Raw genomic sequence first — 22,371 nt, forward strand, 5'->3', positions numbered from 1 at the left:
GTTCTTGATTATATTTGTACAGGGATTCAACTTGGGACCTATCAAATTTGTATATATTTTTTTAAGCCTTGAATCATCTGATTTTATGTTTGTGCGAGTTTCTTCCTTTTATCTTTTCAAATTACAACTTATTGAATTCAACATTTATATACAACAATAAAGAAACACAAAAAAACAATACCGAAGTGCCAGAATAAATACATCTTAATCATCATAATACAACTTGCTCAGCATTTTCAACCTGAATGCATTGAACAAAACCAAAAGAAAAAATGTGATCATATCATCAAGTGTGATTTTCTAAATACAGTTTCGTCCTAATTATATGTTAAAAACTAGATTAAAAGAACCAATATTTTTACCACCTATTTATAAATGTAACAATTTTTTTTCTACTATATCACTAAACATGTCATTTCTGAAGTGTTTGAGAAGAATAGTACAGTAGTTAAATCCTTGTTCTATAAAACATGAACTAATCAAACAATTAATGGTAGGTTTTTACACTGGCCTTTTATCATCAATGTGTCCCTTCTAGTGGGTGAAATGTCATCTTGTCCATAAGCGCTCACTAGCTATGACCATTTCCTTTTGTGTCAGTATGTACGGCCGGTCATGGTGCTCCGCTCCACCTGAGTTAATATCTGATTTTTGTAACTTTTACAATGTCTGGTTTTCTTGGATACACAAAGGACGGCGCTGGACCAGAAGCTGCAGAAAAGTCCTTTCTACTTCTTCATTTTCACAATCTTTGGAGAGTCCAGTAGCCGCCACCAGCGCCGATCATATTCACAGGTCACATCACCAGTTCTGTCATCCATTGCCGATCTTGTGCCGCCTTCTACCACGTCATGAACGTCACTGTCTTTGCTGAATGAAGAAATCCTTGTTTTTATTTCTGTTTCACTACATGAGATGACAGTCCGGTATTGCTGAGTCCCCTTTCTGCTTCCTGTAACCGAGGTTTTCACAAACTCTCCTCCTCCTCCTCTTCGTAGTCCTGGTTTGTACAATACATGAACTGGATGTTAAGAATATTTCTCTCCCTCCATTTGAAAAGTTGCCTGGGTGATAAGATTTGGTGTAAATACGGCCTCTGGAGGCTGGAGCTGCCGGCCGGTCATCTGCTCTGCAGTCACTGTCTACCCCTGTTCATTCTCATGAGCCCTAACAAAGCTTCTCCTCTACCCTCTCCTGCTTCTAAGCTGTGACAAAATAAAATAATACAGTAATATCTAAAAATCATGGATTATTTGGTAAATACAGACCCCACACTGTTAGACCACAGGCTGAACAGATCTGAATGCGAGATTTTCGAAGTGACACTGTAATAGTTTTATTTTTTCAAATATGATCCCATCATGATCCCAACTTGTATTTTGGTACAGAGGTGGCTAGGAGCGTAGCAGGCACATGTGCAGTTTTTAACATTTTGAAATTAAACGCTTTTTTCGGAAATGCATTCGCATGGGTAAAGTATTATCAAAGATACTCTTGTGACATATCTGGTGAAAGCCTGTACAGTTCTGAGTAGAATGGTGTTTATTTTGTTTCTTTATCTTTTTTCTAGCCTGAGTTATGAGGAGAAATGTGAAGGCAGACAACACCGAAATTCGCACTTTTTCCGAACTTTGAAAATCAATTAAAAAAAAATTTCTAGAATTTTTATTTCTTCACATTTTGCATTCTCTGACACACTAATACCAAATAACAAAATCTCAAAAGAATTAAAAATATAGTGGTAAAAATCATTGGTTCACTTGACATGGAATGACCCAGATGTGACTTCTCCATCTCTCTGTGATTGATACAATATTTGTTTCAGGGTGAAGATCTGACCCGTATTAATACTACAGAGACATGTGTGAGGGGTGATAAGAGGTGTAAAGAGGAGATTCCTACATATGACTACCCAGGTGAGTAGCAACCACTAAATACAGAGAAGTAAAGAAGTAGTTCAGTCATGTCACACTCGTGTGATCACAATTTTGCCTCTAGACCACAACATTCTCCTCCACCCTAAACTGTCCAAATGACTTTGGATATTGAAAGATCTTTTCTATAGAACTTACAATCTGGGAAATCCACCTACCTTCATAAATTAGGAGATACTGACCTTTACCTGTCCAGGTCTGTAAACTACAAAACCAAATGACAGCGTAAGTAGAAATCACTTGAAGAAAAATATTATAATGCGCCTGTGAGAGAAATCAGAGGGAAATGATGCTGTTACATTTGTAAAGGCGATTCTGACTTCCCAATGTGGTCCTTTTCCCTCCTGTGGCACGGATGCCAACATGTTCAATGTCCCGGCAGTCGGTGGTGTACATGTTCCCTGTTGTGCCTTCCTGCTTCTCTAGGCCTGTGTACACTCGCTCCGATTCTTGAAGGAGCAATGCTCACACTTTGGGAATGCCTCCAGCCAAAAACTGGTAGGTATCAGGTACAGGTGCTTCTTACAAAATTGGAATGTCATCAAAAGTTAATTTATTTCAGTTCTTCAATGTAAAAAGTGAAATTGATATATTATAATAGTCATTACAAACAGAGTGATCGACTTTTCAAGTGTTTATTTCTGTTAATGTTGATGATTATAGCTTACAGCGAATGAAAACCCAAAAGTCATTATTTCAGTAAATAATACTAATTAACGAAAAACACCTGCAAAGGCTTCCTAAGCTTCACAAAAGGTCCCTTAGTCTGTTTCAGTAGCTCCACAATCATGAGGAAGACTGCTGACTTGACATGTCCAGAAGGCAGTCAGTGACACGCCACAAGGAGGGTAAGCCACAAAACGTCATTGCTAAAGAAACTGGCTATTCACAGAGTGCTGTATCCAAGCATATTAATGGAAAGTTCAGTGGAAGGAAAAAGTGTGGTAGAAAAAAGTGCACAAGCAACCAGGATAGCTACAGCCTTGAAAGGATTAATTTAAAAATGTGGGGCTGATTCACAAGGAGTGGACTGCTGCTGGAGTCATTGCTTCAAGAGCCACCGCACACAAATGTATCCAGGACATGGGCTACAAGTGTCACATCCTTGTGTGAAGCTACTCATGACCAATAGACAATGCCAGAAGCGTCTTACCTGGACCAAGGAGAAAAAGAACTGGACTGTTGCTCAGTGGTCCAAGGTGTTGTTTTCAGATGAAAGTAAATTTAGCATTTCGTTTGGTAACGAAGGTCTCAGAGTCTGGAGGAAGAGTGAAGAGGCCACAATCCAAGCTGCTGGAGGTCTAGTGTGAAGTTTCCACAATCAGTGATGGTTTGGGGAGTCATGTCATCTGCTGGTGTAGGTCCACTGTGTTTTATCAAGACCAAAGTCCGTGCAGCCATCTACCAGGAAATTTTAGAGCACTTCATGCTTCCCTCTGCCCACAAGCTTTTTGGAGATGGAAATGTCATTCTCCAGCAGGACTTGGCACCTGTCCACACTGCCAAAAGTACCAATACCTGGTGTGAAAACAACAGTATCATTGTGCTTGATTGGCAGCAAACTCGCCTGACCTTAACCCCATAGAGAATCTATGGGGTATCGTCAAAAGGGAAAAAAAAAAAAAAAAAGAAAACCATGAAACAAGGATCCCTAAACTATAACTTTTAATGAAAAAAAGTCTTAAAAACATGTTCCAAATCGTAGACAATAAAAATGTCAAGTAGGGAACAAAATATTATGGGTACAAAAAGTGCATGTCACATCAGGGCATGTGATGTATCATTCAAGTGCGGGATCCCCCAAAAGAAGCCCGATCAGGCTCTATCCACAGGTAGGCAACACCGCAAATCAATACCCAATGCATTTTACCCCCATGGGAATAACTGGGGTTCATCGGGGAATATAGAAGCCACAAGACAAATGAAGAAATGATGAAAAAAAAGGGCTCGGGCACTTGAATGATACATCACAAGTCCAGATGAGGACATGATCATTGTATCTTTTTTTTCTATTATGAAAATCTATCATATTCTTATGAAACTTAATTGTGTACAGTCCTGTTATGGATACTGTCTAGGGCTTGGACTTATTATGGGTCCCTGTCCTCTGTTTGATGTTGATTTTATCAGGACAATGAGACAAGTATACTTACATTGCATCCTTTTACCCACATTTAAAAAATTTTGTGTCAGTATATTCTGGCCTATCTAGGCTTTAGCCTTTGTAAGGGATTTGCTTTATGATACTGCTCAAATATATATGCAGATCATAGGTGTTCTCACTTGAATATTGAGGATATATATATTGAGGATATATATATATATATATATATATATATATATATATATATATATATATATATATATATACACCCACACACAACTCAAAAAATAAAGTGAACACTTAAAGGGACACTGTCACATGAATTTGGAGGGAACAATCTTCAGCCATGGAGGCGGGGTTTTGGGGTTTTTGATTGCCTTGTGCAGGCATGTACTATGGAGGACAGAGAATGACCTTCAATCCAATATTGCAGCCAGCATGCAGCCAGCGGGTAAGGAAAGGGTGAATCAAAAACCCCGCCTCCATGGCTGAAGATTGTTCCCTCCAAATTCAGGTGACAGAGTCCCTTTAAACAGAATAGAACTCCAAGTAAATCAAATTTCTGTGAAATCAAACTGTCCACTTAGGAAGCAACACTTCGTCTTTTCACTTTGTCAATAATAATATCAAAAGTCCCAAAGTCATATCAGCAGTCTGGGTAAAAACACATGTGTGTTATATATCTCCAGACAGATTATATCCGCTCCATATAATACGCATGAAAATAGGAGCACACAGAGCATATAGTAAAGATATACAGTGGGGCAAAAAAGTATTTAGTCAGTCAGCAATAGTGCAAGTTCCACCACTTAAAAAGATGAGAGGTGTCTGTAATTTACATCATAGGTAGACCTCAACTATGGGAGACAAACTGAGAAAAAAAAAATCCAGAAAATCACATTGTCTGTTTTTTTAACATTTTATTTGCATATTATGGTGGAAAATAAGTATTTGGTCAGAAACAAAATTTCATCTCAATACTTTGTAATATATCCTTTGTTGGCAATGACAGAGGTCAAACGTTTTCTGTAAGTCTTCACAAGGTTGCCACACACTGTTGTTGGTATGTTGGCCCATTCCTCCATGCAGATCTCCTCTAGAGAAGTGATGTTTTTGGCTTTTCGCTTGGCAACACGGACTTTCAACTCCCTCCTAAGGTTTTCTATAGGGTTGAGATCTGGAGACTGGCTAGGCCACTCCAGGACCTTGAAATGCTTCTTACGAAGCCACTCCTTCGTTGCCCTGGCGGTGTGCTTTGGATCATTGTCATGTTGAAAGACCCAGCCACGTTTCATCTTCAATGCCCTTGCTGATGGAAGGAGGTTTGCACTCAAAATCTCACGATACATGGCCCCATTCATTCTTTCATGTACCCGGATCAGTCGTCCTGGCCCCTTTGCAGAGAAACAGCCCCAAAGCATGATGTTTCCACCACCATGCTTTACAGTAGGTATGGTGTTTGATGGATGCAACTCAGTATTCTTTTTCCTCCAAACACGACAAGTTGTGTTTCTACCAAACAGTTCCAGTTTGGTTTTATCAGACCACGGGACATTCTCCCAAAACTCCTCTGGATCATCCAAATGCTCTCTAGCAAACTTCAGACGGGCCCGGACATGTACTGGCTTAAGCAGTGGGACACGTCTGGCACTGCAGGATCTGAGTCCATGGTGGCGTAGTGTGTTACTTATGGTAGGCCTTGTTACATTGGTCCCAGCTCTCTGCAGTTCATTCACTAGGTCCCCCCGCGTGGTTCTGGGATTTTTGCTCACCATTCTTGTGATCATTCTGACCCCACGGGGTGGGATTTTGCGTGGAGCCCCAGATCGAGCGAGATTATCAGTGGTCTTGTATGTCTTCCATTTTCTAATTATTGCTCCCACTGTTGATTTCTTCACTCCAAGCTGGTTGGCTATTGCAGATTCAGTCTTCCCAGCCTGGTGCAGGGCTACAATTTTGTTTCTGGTGTCCTTTGACAGCTCTTTGGTCTTCACCACAGTGGAGTTTGGAGTCAGACTGTTTGAGGGTGTGCACAGGTGTCTTTTTATACTGATAACAAGTTTAAACAGGTGCCATTACTACAGGTAATGAGTGGAGGAAAGAGGAGACTCTTAAAGAAGAAGTTACAGGTCTGTGAGAGCCAGAAATCTTGATTGTTTGTTTCTGACCAAATACTTATTTTCCACCATAATATGCAAAAAAAATGTTCAAAAAACAGACAATGTGATTTTCTGGATTTTTTTTGTCAGTTTGTCTCCCATAGTTACATAGTTACATAGTTATTAAGGTTGAAGGAAGACTATATGTCCATCTAGTTCAACCCATAGCCTAACCTAACATGTTGATCCAGAGGAAGGCAAAAAAAACCCATGTGCAAAGAGTAAGCTCCACATTGGGGAAAAAAATTCCTTCCCGACTCCACATACGGCAATCAGACTAGTTCCCTGGATCAACGCCCTATCAAGGAATCTAGTGTATATACCCTGTAACATTATACTTTTCCAGAAAGGTATCCAGTCCCCTCTTAAATTTAAGTAATGAATCACTCATTACAACATCATACGGCAGAGAGTTCCATAGTCTCACTGCTCTTACAGTAAAGAATCTGCGTCTGTTATTATGCTTAAACCTTTTTTCCTCCAACCGCAGAGGATGCCCCCTTGTCCCTGTTTCAGGTCTATGATTAAAAAGATCATCAGAAAGGTCTTTGTACTGTCCCCTCATATATTTATACATTAAAATAAGATCACCCCTTAGTCTTCGTTTTTCCAAACTAAATAGCCCCAAGTGTAATAACCTATCTTGGTATTGCAGACCCCCCAGTCCTCTAATAACCTTGGTCGCTCTTCTCTGCACCCGCTCCAGTTCAGCTATGTCTTTCTTAAACACCGGAGACCAGAACTGTGCACAGTATTCTAAGTGTGGTCGAACTAGTGACTTGTATAGAGGTAAAATTATGTTCTCCTCATGAGCATCTATGCCTCTTTTAATGCATCCCATTATTTTATTTGCCTTTGTAGCAGCTGCCTGACACTGGCCACTGAATTTAAGTTTGTCATCCACCCATACACCCAGGTCTTTTTCATTGACTGTTTTGCCCAGAGTTTTAGAATTAAGCACATAATTATACATCTTATTACTTCTACCCAAGTGCATGACCTTACATTTATCCCCATTAAAGCTCATTTGCCATTTATCAGCCCAAGCTTCTAGTTTACATAAATCATCCTGTAATATAAAATTGTCCTCCTCTGTATTGATTACCCTGCAGAGTTTAGTGTCATCTGCAAATATTGAAATTCTACTCTGAATGCCCCCTACAAGGTCATTAATAAATATGTTAAAAAGAAGAGGGCCCAATACTGACCCCTGTGGTACCCCACTGCTAACCGCTACCCAGTCCGAGTGTGCTCCATTAATAACCACCCTTTGTTTCCTATCCCTGAGCCAGCTCTCAACCCACTTGCACATATTTTCCCCTATCCCCATTATTCTCATTTTATGTATCAACCTTTTGTGTGGCACCGTATCAAAAGCTTTTGAAAAGTCCATATACACTACATCCACTGGGTTCCCTTGGTCCAATCTGGAACTTACCTCTTCATAGAAACTGATCAAATTAGTCTGACATGAACGGTCCCTAGTAAACCCGTGCTGATACTGGGTCATGAGGTTATTCCTCTTCAGATACTCCAGTATAGCATCCCTTAGAATGCCCTCCAGTATTTTACCCACAGTAGAGGTTAAGCTTACTGGCCTATAATTTCCGAGTTCAGTTTTTGTCCCCTTTTTGAATATTGGCACCACATTTGCTATACGCCAGTCCTGTGGCACAGACCCTGTTATTATGGAGTCTTTAAAGATTAAAAATAATGGTCTATCAATGACTGTACTTAATTCCTGCAGTACTCGAGGGTGTATCCCATCCGGGCCCGGAGATTTGTCAATTTTAGTGATTTTTAGACGCCGCCGCACTTCCTGCTGGGTTGAGGTCTACCTATGATGTAAATTACAGACGCCTCTCATCTTTTTAAGTGGTGGAACTTGCACTATTGCTGACTGACTAAATACTTTTTTGCCCCACTGTATATCAACATAGTCTTTATTAATATAAACATTAAAAGCAAACATTAGTAATGCAGTAGGTGCATGAATTCCAATCAATTACAAAAGGGGAAAAACCCGCCCCTCTGTCACCCCCATATTCAGCAATTGCTACGCAAAGGGAATAAGGAGGACCCCGTGTGCTAAGTGATTGTGACCAGCTAAGCCGATCTGTAAACAAATGTGTCAAATAATCCAGTCTAATGAACTAGGCTCAAGTGACAATGGTGAATAATCCCTATCACAACAGCATGTGTGAAGGGTCGACTTACCAACACAGGGGAGAGGCAGAGGAGGGGAATCCGGTGAAAAAAAGACCCCGACGCACGTTTCGCGGCACTGCCACCCCGCTTCCTCAAGGAAATGTGGAATGGAGCAACCAGGACCTTCTAATAACCCCCCCTGACCTTGATCACATGTCTAATCCTGGCCAATAATAGTAGCGCTAGCGGTGCATGCGCCCTGCGATCGGCAGGTTCAGCATGGGGGACGAGCGTCAGGCTCAGTGCGCATGCACTGGGAAGAATCCCGGAAACAGCTCTCCAAGCACACAGACGCCCGCCCACATGGCGGAGCCACCGGTAAACAGGGCGATGCGCACAGCCACATGAGGGAATGTGTTTGTAAGAGGCAACAGAGGCCACAGACGGAAAGAGTCAGCGTGTGACCTCAATGATTATGCCAAACATAGAGGGCAATAAACATAAGGATGAATGACCTCGGGGAGATCAAAACATCCAACACCGCGGAGACACCATCACGTGTTTCTCAACGCAGTGATCCAGAACACTGCCCCCATCCCTTATGGGAACTATGCAAATGCATGTAGAAAAGCCGCGGAGACACCATCATGTGTTTCTCAACGCAAGCAATAAATAGCCAGGTCTTTCACAGGGAAGGAACAACCACGGGAAGGGCAGCATCCAAAAAGGAAAACCACCTATGCCAAAACATGGTATCCATCCACAGAGAGCTGTTTCGGGGTATTTGCCCCTCATCAGTGTAGAGTAGGAAACTGGCTATTAGGAGCAGTGCCTAGTAAAAGGACTATAAACATAAGGATGAATGACCTCGGGGAGATCAAAACATCCAACACCGTGGAGACACCATCACATGTTTCTCAACGCAGTGATCCAGAACATAGCCAGTTTCCTACTCCACACTGATGAGGGGCAAATACCCCGAAACAGCTGTCTTTGGATGGATACCATGTTTTGGCATAGGTGGTTTTCCTTTTTGGATGCTGCCCTTCCTGTGGTTGTTCCTTCCCGGTGAAAGACCTGGCTATTTATTGCTTGCGTTGATAAACACGTGGTGTCTCCGCGGCTTTTCTACATGCATGTGTGAAGTCTGAAGTCATCATGGCTACCAGTTGTTCCTTCCTTCTGTGACTTGTCTGACTTCCATGAAGAATGATGGTGAAGGCAGGAGGTGACAGCCCCCTCCCTCCTAAGAGATGTAATATATATGTCTAACAGACCACGTGTCCTCTCTATATGGTGTTAACTTATACTCTGAGCTATATATATACATAAATAGCTTTTGTAATGTTAGCGAAAGACAATGTGTTCAGTACAGAATTGAGAATAAGAATAATTAATAATATTTAACAGTCTCCCAATGTCCGACTGGATCATGGCTTCCTCTACGCTAACCCAGTGTGCTGTCAGCGAGATGTACCATCCCTGCCCACATGCACTTGTCCAAGTGTCCGTGTTTAGGTGCACTTTCCCTGTAACCACATTGTAGAGGGCCCGGGTAATGTTGTGGGACACATTCTTGCTTGTGTAATGTCGTGACAGCAGATCGGGAAAAATTGTGGCAGCTGGATAACGAGTACCTTGTGATGGTCACCAGCATCAGGTTGCGGAAAGGTTACGTCTCCCACAGGACTAAAATGCAACATTTCAAATGCAAGGAGACGAGAAATGTGTGAATTTAGTACTGTGGCATTGGCTGCTTATTTCTGCTAGTATTCCAAAGACTGGGGTATGGACAACTGAACGCTGCGCTTGGACAAGGACGTGGACGTGCTTGTTGATGGTACTAGTTGAGTTTGTGTGCAACTGCAGATGCAGGGCATGAGGCATCTTTGCATGCACCATGGACAGGGGATTGGCTTGCACGCACAACATCAGAAGAGGCAGTGGTATCACCCACAGACACTTCATGGAGCCTTGTGTTCAACCAGCAAAGTTGAGTGCTTTGCTGCTATGTGCCTGATCATGCTTGTGGTGGTTAGGATGGGAGTTTTGCTACCCCTGCTGATGCAGGCATGGCCGTTGGAGCAAATGGCCTTTTGGGGGATATGGGCAGAGTCTTTAAAAACCAACCAGGGTGTTATGGGGACATTCAGTGTCTCCCTCTGCCACACCACCTCCTCACCTCGACCATGGTCTTTCGGTGTTCCCCAAGGCTTAGTTCTAGGACCCCTACTCTTCTCCATCTACACCTTCGACCTGGGACAGCTGATGTAATGGCATGGTTTGCAATATCATCAGTACGCCGATGACATGCAGATCTACCTATCTGTACCTGACATTACCTCTTTACTGACCAAAATCACACATCTTGCCGCTATTTTTTCCTTCTTTTATGCTCGCTTTCAAAAAGTGGACATGGACAAAACAGAATACATCATCTTTCAACCATCTCACACTAACTAGACATGAGAGCTGTGTATGCATCATTCGCTACCACTTTAGTAATAGGGAAAGTTTGCCCAAGAGAAAATGATTTTCCAGACATTCACGGCCTTTTTTCCCCTTTTTTGCAGCTGTGATCTTCATCTTCTCGGTGTTGATGTGGTAAATTTCAAAGTCGTCATCAATACCATCATGGTCCATATCTTATAAAGAGGAAATCTGGTGTTTCCCAGGGTCAAGGTTATCTACATTTAGTGGCATTCCTTTAACGGTGTTCGTTACACAAGAACAAATAATTTTAGACTGTGACATTTGGATATTATTGGTAATATGTATGGGTGAAGATGAAGAAGCTTGGGCCACGGGTGTGTTTATAGTTACGGACAGTGCACTGCCCTTTAAACTTAGTTTTTCACAAGCATCCATCAGTTTGTTTGGTTTTCCTCCAACACTGATCTGCTTTCTATTATTCAGCATCTCACGAACATGTTGCACTTTGCCCTTTAGATAGACACGTGCGTCTTTGGTTTGGTAACATATTTTTGACAGGCATTTTTTAGGCCGAGTCAAACACGCGCATCTGTTACACTGATCTTCTGATGGGCATGAAACACATTCTGGTAATTGGTGGTGGCTAAACGACTAATCATTGTAGGCTGTATGCTGGATCTCATACCGCCCAAAGCCACCGCTGTTATTAATCATGTACGTTCCCATTCCTGTCATCACCATGCCCCTTTTCCTGATTATTTCATCCAACGATTCATCTGCCATATTTTTACCAAAAACCTGCACCTTCCCAGCAGCAACTGTGTATGAAACCACTTTACAGTTTTGGAAGGTGTTTATGATGCCCGTAAACAATGTTTTTCAAAAAAATTGCCCCCCCCCCCCCCATGGGGAAATGTTTGTCAGCCCATGCACTAAGTGTATGGGCATTACAAGTCTAGGAGACCCTTTCCTTTACATTGGGCCTACTTTTTAATGAGGCCTTCCTCCACCTCTCATCATTTTCCACCACTAGATCACCAGGGTTCATGTGTTCAGTGCTGCTAAACATAGTCAGTTTTTTGGAAAGGGTGTCTAGGATGCCCCTAGTATGTTTTTAATCAATGTATCCCCCTTGGGGAAATGTTTGCCAGCCCATACACTTAATGTATGGGCATCACAAGTGTAGGAGAAACGCTTCTTTCAATTGGGCCTGGGTTTTAATGAGGCCTTCCTCCACCTCTCATCATTTTCAACCACTAGATCACCAGGGTTCATGTGTTCCGTGCTGCTACAGACAATTTTTGGAAAGGGAGTCCAGAATGCCCATAGTATGTTTTTAATAAATATATCCCCCTTGGGGAAATGTTTGTCAGCCCATACACTTAAGGTACCTTCACACTGAGCAACTTTACAACGAGAACAACAACGGTCCGTGACGTTGCAGTGTCCTGGATAGCGATCTCGTTGTGTTTGACACGCAGCAGCGATCAGGATCCTGCTGTGACATCGCTGGTCGTAGCTGAAAGTCCAGAACTTTATTTGGTTGTCAGGTCGGCGTGATTCGTCATGTTTGACAGCAAAAGCAACGATGCCTGCAATGTTTTTTTACAGAGCTAACAACCAGCGAGAACGATAAGTACGTCACTGGATCGCTCCTGCATCGTTCTGGAGTTGCTGTGTTTGACATCTCTACAGCGACCTAACAGCGACGCTCCAGCGATCTAGTTTAGGTCGGATCGTTGTCTATATTGCTGGAGCGTCGCTAAATGTGACGGTACCTTTAGTGTATGGGCATCACAAGTTTAGGAGAAACTCTCCTTTCAATTAGGCCTAGGTTTTAATGAGGCCTTCCTCCACCTCTCATCATTTTCCACCACTAGATAACCAGGGTTCATGTGTTCCGTGCTGCTGCAGACAGTACATTTTTGGGCAAGGGTGTCTATGATGCCCATGAAATGTTTTTTTAAAAATGTAGCCCCCATGAAGAAATGCTTGTCAGGCCATGCACTCCATTACAAGTCTTAGAGACCCACACCCCTACATTGGGCCTACTCCTTTACTCGGTTTCCTGCAATGTCTCTTCCTTATCTCCGACGACATGACCTGGGTGAACGTGTTCTGTACTGTTATAGGCCACAGAATTTTGAGCAAGGGGGGCTGTGATGGCAATAGTATATTTTTAAAAAAGGTACCCCCCGTTGGTGAAACCACATCCTCATTGGCAAAGACTTCATAACATTTGTGTACCTTAAAGAGCTCACTTGAAAAGCTCCTTTTTGTGTTGCCTGGTTGCTCACATTGGACACAATACACTTCATATAAATTTGATAAAGCAATGCTGTTACTTTGGCTCAGTAGTTCATTACAAATATTTCTTTGTCTACTATATTAGTTTCTCTCCTTGAGAGCGATAACTTTGGCTGCCTAAAATGTACAAATGGCGAATATACAAATGGCGATTTGGAATCCAGATTAAAATACAGTATACCGAATGCATTCAGACAATCACATAGCTGAACATAGCTGCATTTCTTGTAAAACATTTACAGATGTGACAGACAATGCTCATATTCTCCTTCTTCACCTCTTGCTTCCTTAAACTCAATGTAGACAAAACCGAATTCATCATCTTTCCCCCACCTCACGTATCCCCCCCCCTTTCTGATCTATCTATTATGGTAAACGGCATCACGCTCTCTCCCGCACTTGAAATCCGCTGCTTCGGGGTAACTCTCGACTCTGCCCTGTCCTTCAAACCTCACGTCCAAGCTCTTTCCACCTCCTGTCACCTCCAACTCAAAAATATTGCCAGAATCCGTTCCTTCCTTAGCCCACAATCTACCAAAACTCTTGTGCATGCTCTCATCATCTCCCGCCTCGATTACTGCAACACCCTCCTCTGTGGCCTCCCAGCTAACTCTCTTGCACCACTCCAGTCTGTCCTCAACTCTGCTGCCCAGCTAATCCACCTCTCTCCTCGCTACTCCCCTGCTTCTCCCCTCTACAAATCCCTCCACTGGCTCCCAATTCCCCAACGAATCCAGTTCAAACTACTAACACTGATCTACAAAGCCATCCACAACCTGTCCCATCCCTATATCTCTGAACTAATCTCCCAATATCTTCCCTCATGTAATCTTCGATCCTCCCAAGATCTCCTACTCTCCTTCACACTTACTTGTTCCTCACACAACCGCCTCTAAGATTTCTCCCGAATATCCTCCATCCTCTGGAATTCCATGCCTCAACACGTCCGATTATCCACCACCCTCGGATCCTTCTGACGGAACCTGAAAACCCATCTCTTCAGGAAAGCCTACAGCCTACAATAACCGAGCCGCTGCCTCACCGCCGCCAGAGCCGCCGCCTCACCGCCGCCAGAGCTGCCGCCTCACCGCCACCAGAGCCGCCACCTCACCACCGCCAGAGCCGCCGCCTCACCCCTGCCAGAGCCGCCACCTCACCCCTACCTTCTGTCTCTTCCCCACTATCCCATAGAATGTAAGTCCGCAAGGACAGGGTCCTCTCCCCTCTGTACTAGTCTGTCACTGTAAACCCGTTTACTGTAAACGATATCTATAACCCTGTATGTAACCCCTTTCTCATGTACAGCACCATGGAATTAATGGTGCTATATAAATAAATAATAATAATAGTGCACAATCTTGAGAAATGTTTAATTATTCACTTCACAAACAGTTCTAAGCCTCTATATGTTTGCTGTTTGTCATTGTAAAACATTAAGGTTTACTGAAACTCTGCCTATGGTGGTTTGATCTAAATCTTTGTGGCTTTTATTTTCTATGGGTTTACGGCCCCTCATCTGATGACTCGTCTGATGACATGATATCTCAGTTTCATACAACCTTGAATGCTGGCCACTTGAAAGTCTGGATGAAACTAGAGCTACTACATAGCGTAAATCACTATATAAGACCAGAGAAACATGAATAAGACAGATGACAAAACTGGGATACCTGTACATGTACAGTATGCTGATACCTGCATAATTGGGGACGCCCATGCAGTGTAGGTAATCTACCAGGGGTGTTCTCTGTCTTGGTGTTGCTTCTCTGATATTCCAGATGGATGATGTTTAAAAGCCTCTTGTGGATGATGTAAGTATACTGTATGTACTTAATTTTCATATATATGTACTCAATATATGTATTTATTCCTCATATGTACTTATTAACCTTTGTATGTTAACATATACAAAAGTGTACGCAATCACACTATTCAATCATACTATTCCTTGAATTTTCTAGTTTGCAATAAAATTGCGTTGTATTGCAAGTATTAGCCTTATTTAAAACCGTATCCGAACCTTAGTGTTAAAAACATGTCAAATAAAATTGCCAAATTCTCCTGTAAATAATTCTGCAAAGAGGGAACCATTATACCATTAAAAAATACGAGTGGATTTTCAAGGGCTCATCCAGTATGTGGTTTCCAAGGCATAATGGGGTGCTTATGACTATGCAGCAGGGCTGGCTTTGCTGCCAATGTGTAAAACAAAGTACGGAGTACAAAATGCATATTGTGAAGTGGATTTTCAGAGGCCCATCCAGTATGTGGGTTCCAAGGCGTAATGGGGTGCATATGACAGACTATGCAGCAGGGCTGGCTTTGCTGCCAATGTGTATATTAAAGGAGTATGGAGCACAAAATGCATATCGTGATGTGGATTTTCAGGGGCCCATCCAGTATGTGTGTTCCAAGGCGTAATGGGGCGCATATGACTGACTATGCAGCAGGGCTGGCCTTCGTGCCAATGTGTATATTAAAGGAGTATGGAGCACAAAATGCATATTGTGAAGTGGATTTTCATGGGCCCATCCAGTAAGTGGGTTCCAAGGTGTAATGGGGTGCATATGACTGACTGGCAGCAGGGCCTGCCCTGCTGCATAATGTGTAAAACAAAGGAGTATGGAGCACAAAATGCATATTGTGAAGTGGATTTCCCTGGGCCCATCCAGTTTGTGGGTTCAAAGGCTTATTGGGGTGCATATGAATTGGTAGCAGGGCAGGCCTTGAATTCAATGCAACACTTTTTCATTAGTCCCCCCTGGACATCTTCTGAAAGGGGTATTGTGGTGCGTCGTAATTATTGGCAGCCCATCCTCTCACAGCATAGGCTACAACAGTTTAGGAGGCCCACTGTTTAATAATGGCCCTTTAAGAAGATTAATGCCGCCTGATGCACCAGTAAAATTACACTGTGTGCAGAATTATTACGCAAGTTGCATTTGTATCACATGATACTTTTTATACATGTTGTCCTACTCCAAGCTGTTCAGGCTTGAGAGCTAACTACCAATTAAGTGAATCAGGTAATGTGCATCTCTGTAATGAGGAGAGGTGTTGTCTGATGACATCAAAACCTTATATAAGGTGTGCTTAATTATTAGGCAACTTCCTTTCCTTTGGCAAAATGGGTCAGAAGAGAGATTTGATGGGCTTTGGAAAGTCCAAAATTGTGAGATGTCTTGCAGAGGGATGCAGCAGTCTTGAAATTGCCAAACATTTGAAGTGTGATCACGAACATTCAAGCTTTTCATGGCAAATAGCCAACAGGGTCGCAAGAAGCATGTTGGGTAAAAAAGGCGCAAAATAACTGCCTATGAATTGAGGAAAATCAAGTGTGAAGATGCCAATAGCCACCAGTTTTGCCATATTTCAGAGCTGCAAAGTTACTGGAGCAACAAAAAGCACAAGGTGTGCGATACTCAGGGACATGTCCAAGGTAAGGAAGGCTGAAAAACGACCATCGTTGAACAAGAAACATAAGATAAAACGTCAAGACTTGGCCAAGAAATATCTCAAGACTGACTTTTCAAAGGTTTTATGGACTGATGAAATGAGAGTCACTCTTGATGGGCCAGATGGATGGACCAGAGGCTGGATCAGTAAAGGGCAGAGAGCTCCACTCCGACTTAGACGCCAGCAAGGTGCAGGTGGGGTACTGGTATGGGCTGGTATCATCAAAGATGAACTTGTGGGACCATTTTGGGTAGAGGATGGAGTGAAGCTCAACTCCCAGACCTAATGCCAGTTTCTGGAAGACAACTTCTTCAAGCAGTGGTACAGGAAGAAGTCAGTATCGTTCAAGAAAAAACATGATTTTCGTTCAGGACAATGCTCCATCACATGCCTCCAACTACTCCACAGCGTGGCTGGCCAGTAAAGGTCTCAAAGAAGAAAAAGTAATGACATGGCCCCCTTGTTCACCTGATCTGAACTCCATAGAGAACCTGTGGTCCCTCATAAATTGTGAGATCTACAGGGAGGGAAAACAGTCCACCTCTCTAAACAGTGTCTGGGAGGCTGTGGTGGCTGCTGTATGCAATGTTGATCGTAAACAGATCCAGCAACTGACAGAATAGATGGAAGGCCGTTGAGTGTCATCATAAAGAAAGGTGGCTATATTGGTCACTAATTTTTTTGGATTTTGTTTTTGCGTGTCAGAAATGTTTATTTCTAAATTTTGTGCAGTGATATTGGTTTACCTGGTGAAAATAAACAAGTGAGATGGGAATATATTTGGTTTTTATTAAGTTGCCTAATAATTCTGCACAGTAATAGTTACCTGCACAAACAGATTTCCTCCTAAGATGGCCAAATCTAAAAACAACCCACTAGAACTTCCAAAAATATTAAGCATTGCTATTTATGAGTCTTTTGGGTTGATTGAGAACATAGTTGTTGATCAATAATAAAAATAATCCTCTAAAATACAACTTGCCTAATAATTCTGCACACAGTGTAAGAGTAGCTCCTTCATAAATGAAACAAGATGGGTCTGCTTATGTGTCACACACCATATGACCAGCTAGGGGTGTTAAATGTTACAATGACATTTCCCAGTGAATGCATTTGTAGTGATTGAAAGCAATGTTAAAGTTCAAAAACGCTGTGTCTGAACTAAGCCCAAGTGGTGGAGGAAACTTTTGGTCTGGGGTTAATTATTTGGTCTTACAGGCAAGTCATTAACCTGCAAAGGATGTGCCTTAACATATTTCCCAGCAAAATCTGTTTTGGTTTCTTTTTAGTGTGCTTTGTGTTGCATCGGGAAAAATGGCATGAATCTTGGAAAAAATGGTTTAAAGCTGTGAACTAGGAGTCAGGAATGCTTCCAGTGGCGATCCCCATGAGGTCCCTGTGTCATTTGAGCAGTGTTTCCATCATTTTCAGATGTTTTTAGACCTTAAAAGGACCCACGAGGAGGATCGCGGTAAAAATACTCGGGTCTCCCATAGACTTACATTGGGCTCGTTGTTCTGGCCGAGTACCCGAGTGTTCCAATCTGCTCGACCCGAGCAATGAGTACCCAACCATTTTAGTGCTTGCTCATCATTAGTCATAATAATAGGTTATTTTTAATGTTTATGAATGTTATGCCAATATGTACATGAAGTGACATGACTCTCACCACTGTTTTAGAATTGGTCAGATCGATCAATTGAGGCAAATGTCGAGGACGACATTCAAAAAGGAGGGAAGAGTGTGACATGCAGAAATAGTGTTCACTGCTGTTGCTTCAAAAGCATCCAGCAACTAGAAGGGTTAACACAGCCACAGGAGACAGGGAGTGGTTAGCAGAGCCCCAGTGGTTAGCAGAGCCCCAGGCAGATTGTGGAAAACTTGTTGATTGTTCTGGCAACTGCCTAAGGGATGATTGGTGTGTTTCTGTGATCTGTCTCACAAAAGTTCAGGCAAGTGAACCATAGGGACACAGAATTCCATTACAGAGTGGAGCTGGGCTAGTTGAGAAAGTCTATCAGTAGCAGGAAGATAAGGATTGGAAGAAATTGTATCACAGAAATCATCTCCCTCAGCAAACCCTACCCCCTCCTCCATTACACTGTGCTAGAACGAATGCTGTGTACTACTGTGCTTTTGTAAAGAGTCTTGATCTGTGCTGAACTGTGCTATTAAAAGAGACTGTTAAGGCCCCTTCACATTTAGCGACGCTGCAGCGATACCGACAACGATCCGGATCGCTGCAGCGTCGCTGTTTGGTCGCTGGAGAGCTGTCACACAGACCGCTCTCCAGCGACCAACGATGCCGGTAACCAGGGTAAACATCGGGTAACTAAGCGCAGGGCCGCGCTTAGTAACCCGATGTTTACCCTGGTTACCTTCCTAAAAGTAAAAAAAACAAACAGTACATACTTACCTACCGCTGTCTGTCCTCCAGCGCTGTGCTCTGCACTCCTCCTGTACTGTCTGTGTGAGCACAGCGGCCGGAAAGCAGAGCGGTGACGTCACCGCTCTGCTTTCCGGCCGCTGTGCTCACAGCCAGTACAGGAGGAGAGCAGAGCACAGCGCCGGGGACAGACAGCGGTAGGTAAGTATGTACTGTTTGTTTTTTTTACTTTTAGGAAGGTAACCAGGGTAAACATCGGGTTACTAAGCGCGGCCCTGCGCTTAGTTACCCGATGTTTACCCTGGTTACCAGTGAAGACATCGCTGGATCGGTGTCACACACGCCGATCCAGCGATGTCCACGGGAGATCCAGCGACAAAATAAAGTTCTGGACTTTATTCAGCGACCAACGATCTCCCAGCAGGGGCCTGATCGTTGGTCGCTGTCACACATAACGATTTCATTAACGATATCGTTGCTACGTCACAAAAAGCAACGATATCGTTAACAATATCGTTATGTGTGAAGGTACCTTAAGTCAATGTCCCTCTAGGAGGCAGCTGCACTGTTTATGAAGCCTGTGCTTAAGAGACTTGAATTGTGCTGAATGTGCTGTGATATTAAACTACACTGTTCATCTGTTCATGAGGACTCTATCAATTGTATCTGTGTGAGCAAGTGGATCCATCTTGTGCCCGAGGAAGCTGCAGTGCACGGTCGCCCTGAGTAACGGTTCACCCAGAGTTCCAAAGAATTCATGAAACCTGTCCTGCCCCTATCTGAACCTAGCGGCGTACACGTAACATTAACTCATTCACAAATGCAAGAGATGTGTTTGCATGGCTCAAGCATTGGTTACATTGCATCATTACATGTCATAAATTCCATTATGTTTTCAATCCTGAGTAATTCAGATTAATGAACAATCTCTCCTGAAATGGCGAGCACTAATGCTTTCTCTACATTTCTGGTCAGAACGCATAGTAGCTCCAATGGTCCACCATAAATGAGTGCAACTTTGATTTAGTGTTGGAGTTCTCTCCTCATACATATGATGTTGTTGAGGATGTAACATGTTTTTTCTATTCAATGTCTTTACTTACTGTATGATAGTCTGATTGTGGTGGAATCGGCCTGCCTCACTTTTGTGAGTCTGTAACTCCCTGTTAATCTTTGAAAAAAGGTCTCCATTACCGCTTCCAAATGCCCGAGATCTACAGTACAGACCAAAAGTTTGGACACACCTTCTCATTTAAAGATTTTTCTGTATTTTCATGACTATGAAAATTGTGCATTCACACTGAAGGCATCAAAACTATGAATTAACACATGTGGAATTATATACTTAACAAAAAAGTATGAAACAACTGAAAATATGTGTTATATTCTAGGTTCTTCAAAGTAGCCACCTTTTGCTTTGATGACTGCTTTGCACACTCTTGGCATTCTCTTGATGAGCATCAAGAGGTAGTCACCGGGAATGTTTTTCACTTCACAGGTGTGCCCTGTCAGGTTTAATAAGTGGGATTTCTTGCCTTATACAGTTAGGTCCATATATATTTGGACAGAGACAACATTTTTCTAATTTTGGTTATAGACATTACCACAATGAATTTTAAACAAAACAATTCAGATGCAGTTGAAGTTCAGACTTTCAGCTTTCATTTGAGGGTCTCCATATTAAAATTGGATGAAGGGTTTAGGAGTTTCAGCTCCTTAACATGTGCCACCCTGTTTTTAAAGGGACCAAAAGTAATTGGACAATTGACTGCAAGGCTATTTCATGGACAGGTGTGGGCAATCCCTTCGTTATGTCATTCTCAATTAAGCAGATAAAAGGCCTGGAGTTGATTTGAGGTGTGGGGCTTGCATTTGGAAGGTTTTGCTGTGAAGTAAACATGCGGTCAAAGGAGCTCTCCATGCATGTGAAACAAGCCATCCTTAAGCTGCGAAAACAGAAAATAAAACATCCGAGAAATTGCTACAATATTAGGAGTGGCAAAATCTACAGTTTGGTACATCCTGAGAATAAAGAAAGCACTGGTGAACTCATCAATGCAAAAAGACCTGGGCTCCCACGGAAGACAACAGTGGTGGATGACTGCAGAATAATATCCATGGTGAAGAGAAACCTCTTTACAACAGCCAACCAAGTGAATAACACTCTCCAGGAGGTAGACGTATCAATATCCAAATCTACCATAAAGAGAAGACTGCATGGAAGTAAATACAGAGGGTTCACTGCACGGTGCAAGCCACTCATAAGCATCAAGAATAAAAAGGCTAGACTGGACTTTGTTAAAAAGCATCTAAAAAAGCCAGCACAGTTCTGGAAGAACATTCTTTGGACAGATGAAACCAAGATCAACCTCTACCAGAATGATGGAAAGAGAAAAGTATGGCGAAGGCGTGATACAGCTCATGATCCAAAGCATACCACATCATCTGTAAAACACGACGGAGGCAGTGTGATGGCTTGAGAATGCATGGCTGCCAGTGGCACTGGGTCACTAGTGTTTATTGATGATGTGACACAGGACAGAAGCAGTCGAATGAATTCTGAGGTATTCAGAGCCATACTGTGTGCTCAGATCCAGCCAAATGCAGCCAAACTGATTGGTCATCATTTCATACTACAGATGGACAATGACCCAAAACATAAAGCCAAAGCAACCCAGGAGTTTATTAAAGCAAAGAAGTGGAATATTCTTGAATAGCCAAGTCAGTCACCTGATCTCAACTCAATTAAGCATCCATTTCACTTGTTAAAGACTAAACTTCAGACAGAAAGGCCCACAAACAAAGAGCAACTGAAAACCACCGCAGTGAAGGCCTGGCAGAGCATCAAAAAGGAGGAAACAGCGTCTGGTGATGTCCATGAGTTCAAGACTTCAGGCAGTCATTGCCAACAAAGGGTTTTCAACCAAGCACTAAAAATGAACATTTTCTTTAAAATTATTGAATCTGTCCAATCACTTTTGGTCCCTTAAAAAACAGGGTAGCACATGTTAAGGATCTGAAACTCCTAAACCCTTTATCCAATATTAATGTGGGTACCCTCAAATGAAAGCTGAAAGTCTGAACTTCAACTGTATCGGAATTGTTTTGTTTAAAATTCATTGTGGTAATATCTATAACCAAAATTAGAAAAATGTTGTCTCTGTCCAAATATATATGGACCTAACTGTAAATGAGGTTGGGACCATCAGTTGTGTTGTTCAGAAGTCTGGTGGATACACAGCTGATAGTCCTACTGAATAGACTGTTAGAATTTGTATTATGGCAAGAAAAAAAGCAGCTAAGTAAAGAAAAATGAGTGGCCATGATTACTTTAAGAAATGAAGGTCAGTCAGTCCGAAAAATTGGGAAAACTTTGAAAGTGTCTGCAAGTGCAGTGGCAAAAACCATTGTCAGTTTATGTGGTGATAACATTGGAATTGTTCA

General features: G+C 42.5%; 1 protein-coding gene across 1 annotated transcript in view; it reads left to right on the forward strand.

Annotated features, from left to right (window-relative positions):
• The window catches only part of LOC138666964 (zinc finger protein OZF-like), a 36,100-nt gene that overhangs the window by 10,479 nt on the left and 3,250 nt on the right, over positions 1-22,371 (forward strand). Inside the window, exon 6 of the mRNA XM_069755171.1 lies at positions 1,826-1,916. Coding sequence (XP_069611272.1) covers positions 1,826-1,916 — 91 coding nt within the window. The remainder of the gene's footprint in view (positions 1-1,825; positions 1,917-22,371) is intronic.

The sequence above is a fragment of the Ranitomeya imitator genome, chromosome 2 (genome assembly GCF_032444005.1).
Source record: "Ranitomeya imitator isolate aRanImi1 chromosome 2, aRanImi1.pri, whole genome shotgun sequence".
NCBI classification, from domain to species: Eukaryota; Metazoa; Chordata; class Amphibia; order Anura; family Dendrobatidae; genus Ranitomeya; species Ranitomeya imitator.